Genomic DNA, 3,081 nt, shown 5'->3' with positions numbered 1-3,081 from the left:
CTGATGTAAAATATATATAAAGAATTTTGTTTTAATTTTAAAAAATAGGGCCCTCCATGGTGGCACAGCACTATGAAGCTATCCTCAGCCACTGTAGCACAAGTTTGATCCCCTGCCAGGGAGGTGACCCACATAGCTTGGCAGACCTCTCCTGACCGGCCCACTGCCCCCCTCAGCAGTGTACTTGTCAAGCTGCCTGTTCTGTTCTCCAATCTGTTTCCAGTTAATCCTCTCACCCCTGGCACCTCTGGCCTATACCCCAGGTCTTGTATGCATAAATAAATAAACTTTTAGAAAAGTAAATAAACATATAAACTGCAAATTTGTATGTGGGAAAACAATAGACTAATGAAGACATCATGTGTGTTCTTTTTATTTCTGGGAACCAGTGAAATATTTTGTAAAAAAGTATCACATGAATAGAATGAATTTAAAACCAAAGATATAATGAAATAGTCAAATTTCATTACAATGTTATAATGAATTCAGAGTAATGTTTTTTTTTTTCACCAGAATCTCAGCATTCAAAATACAGTTTGAAATAAGAGATCACTGCCTGACACTCAGACATCTTTTACATCATCAGAATATGTCAGGTAAAGGTACTTTAAAAAAACTGAGACATTAATTTCAAAATGGTACATGATTTAGCTAAAACTGTGGAAACTAAGTGAAGTCTTCCAAGCCATGAACAAAATTGTGTCAAGGAATTCTAGAAATACTGTCTTTATGATCTCATTTCTTCCCGTGATCCTGAGATAATACCAGGTTTTCTTTCTTACTATCTTAAGTTGAAGTAGATGCAAACCACTACATCTGAAAACTTATCTCCATAGCTATATACTCAACTGTGCACACTTACTCCTCAGCACATTCTAATAAAAATACTTGAAGAAAGGAAGGTTTCAGCAGTGCTTCAGCCAGTGGAATTTTGAAATGTTAACTGGCAAATCTTACAAGCAGCAATAAAGTAGCTGTGATTTCTTAACACCAACTCTTTTAAAGGAGAATTGGTAAAGGAAATGAGAGGCAAAGAATAAGATCGATCTATTAGATTTAGAGATTGTAATTTTATTTGACTTCACAGAAGCGGTTTAGAATTCTTTAATCTGAGAAAAGCAATTGAGGCTTTAAAGTGCAAACAATCCCTTGAGAAGTTAAAGATTATCATAATTAGAGCATCATTATTAATTTTTGACTCCTGTTTTAAGAAACAAGTGATTTTAGAAGTCATTAACAATATTATGAAAAGAATTGGCAACTAATTTTAGAACATACAAACATAGGCAAAAATGTGATTTTTAACACGGTAATTTAAGATATTACCACACATACCACTTCCTACATCCGTGATCCAGAGAGACTGTTCATGTAGTGTACTGACTGCAAATATACCATGAGGAGTGTCAACTGTGTAATTCCAGGATCGTAGGAAATATCCATCCTCTGTGAACACTAATACCTTTGGGATGTTATCCCCTCTCTGAAGGTATACAAAAATAACTGCTTAGACAGGATCAGTTTTAAGAAAGTAATCTTTAGTTTACCAGAAACAAAAATCAAACATAAAAATAAAAAAGTGCAGTAATATTTAAAAACATAGCTTCAGAAACTATACATAAATATCATTCAGTACCAAAGACCACTTCAGAAATTACTTAAGACCACTTCAGAAAAAAAATTTTACAACTGGCAGAACATAAAATATATTCTTACTTAATACAGAAAAACAGGAAGTCCGTTGTTTCCTTTGTGTTGTTTAAAAAAAAAACCCAAAAAATCTCAGTGGGACAGATTTAAAGATCTAACTGGTTTTATTTAATATTAGAACACTGCTGCATCCCATCTAGCTAGTAGAAAGGTCTGCCCAATTCACGAATTATTTAATAGTCAATTTGATCTTTAAATTTACTGTTGAAATTAAAATTTTTAAGTGTTTATAACTTTTTTAAGGCAAATTTTACTTACTTGGGCTATATAAACCAATCCGCTGAGGGCGTCCACAGCAACACAAAACGTGGCTCCAGTAAAGTATTCAGAATGCTTAGGCCAATCCACATCCAGGCGGTAAGGGATTTCCTCCTTAGTTCTCCAGGAAATTTGAAAAGCAAAGTTCCTGAACACCTTAAATAAAATCAGAACATTAAAGTTGAAGTTTGATTAAGATTTCAGGTTAAGCATCCCAATCACTTTGCCGGACTGAAATGACTGAAAAGAAACAGGCTTATGCAACGAAAGACCAAGACGCCCACATACTAGCATGGAAATTATTTGACGGGGTAGAGGGTACTGGGAAGAAGAGAAAATAAGGCACAAAGAAACGTGTCAAGTACACTTTCAAACACTAATTAATGAAACAAGCTAGGATGGGAGTCAAGGCCCGTCACCTCCCAAGAGTGCTCTACACACAAGCCACAACCACCTGTATCAATACTCAACTCACGGGCAAGCCACAAAATCGCGAGTACAAAGTCAAAAAAACAATAAAGAAGCCGGCACCCGTCACGCAGACCCAGAACCTCGCCATTATAAGTCCACAGATCGGACCAGGAGCAAGGGTCCACGGAAGGACTGTGAGGTCTGTTGCTGCACACTGACGGCCAGGGCCGCAAAGATCGGAAAATGAAAAGGGAGCAGGGAGCAAGGATCTAGGTATAAGAAAATCGAATCACTGGTTCCGGATTCAGACACTTTCCCGGGTCCCTGCCCACCTCTCATCACGTGCTTGGGGAAGGCCCGCCCTTACCAGCCCCTAGAGGCGGTCCACGCTGCGGACTTCTCCCCGTCCCAAAATAAGGGTCTCCGTATATATGCCTTAACCTCGCTTTTTTCCATTCTTCATCCATTCAGATAGAACAATCAAAAGATAGGACGGAAAAACATTAAAAATTAGTAGGTGGCACTTAAAATGTCGACATCAAGCCTCTGAGGAGGATTTTAGCTTCGTCGGATTCCGAGTTATTCGGGCATCTGCTTAGACACATACGTTCCCACACCAGGACCCCCTCCACTGACTTTAAGGGAAGGGCGGCCTAAGCTGGTGGCGCATAGTTGAGTTTACTCGGGCGCGACGGACTTCAT

General features: G+C 38.3%; 1 protein-coding gene across 1 annotated transcript in view; it reads right to left on the bottom strand.

Annotated features, from left to right (window-relative positions):
* The window catches only part of NHLRC3 (NHL repeat containing 3), a 10,527-nt gene extending 7,902 nt beyond the window's left edge, over positions 1 to 2,625 (bottom strand). The window contains exons 1-3 of the mRNA XM_004680335.2: positions 2,444 to 2,625; positions 1,969 to 2,124; positions 1,336 to 1,483 (exon numbers count right to left, since the gene is read on the bottom strand). Coding sequence (XP_004680392.1) covers positions 1,336 to 1,483; positions 1,969 to 2,124; positions 2,444 to 2,527 — 388 coding nt within the window. The 5' untranslated portion in view covers positions 2,528 to 2,625. The remainder of the gene's footprint in view (positions 1 to 1,335; positions 1,484 to 1,968; positions 2,125 to 2,443) is intronic.
* Between the last annotated feature and the right edge of the window lie 456 nt (positions 2,626 to 3,081).

Source organism: Condylura cristata, unplaced genomic scaffold (assembly GCF_000260355.1).
Source record: "Condylura cristata isolate star-nosed mole 26May11 unplaced genomic scaffold, ConCri1.0 scaffold00010, whole genome shotgun sequence".
Lineage (NCBI taxonomy): Eukaryota > Metazoa > Chordata > Mammalia > Eulipotyphla > Talpidae > Condylura > Condylura cristata.
Note: the sequence above shows the minus strand (reverse complement) of the source record. Positions and strands in the feature narration are given on the sequence as shown.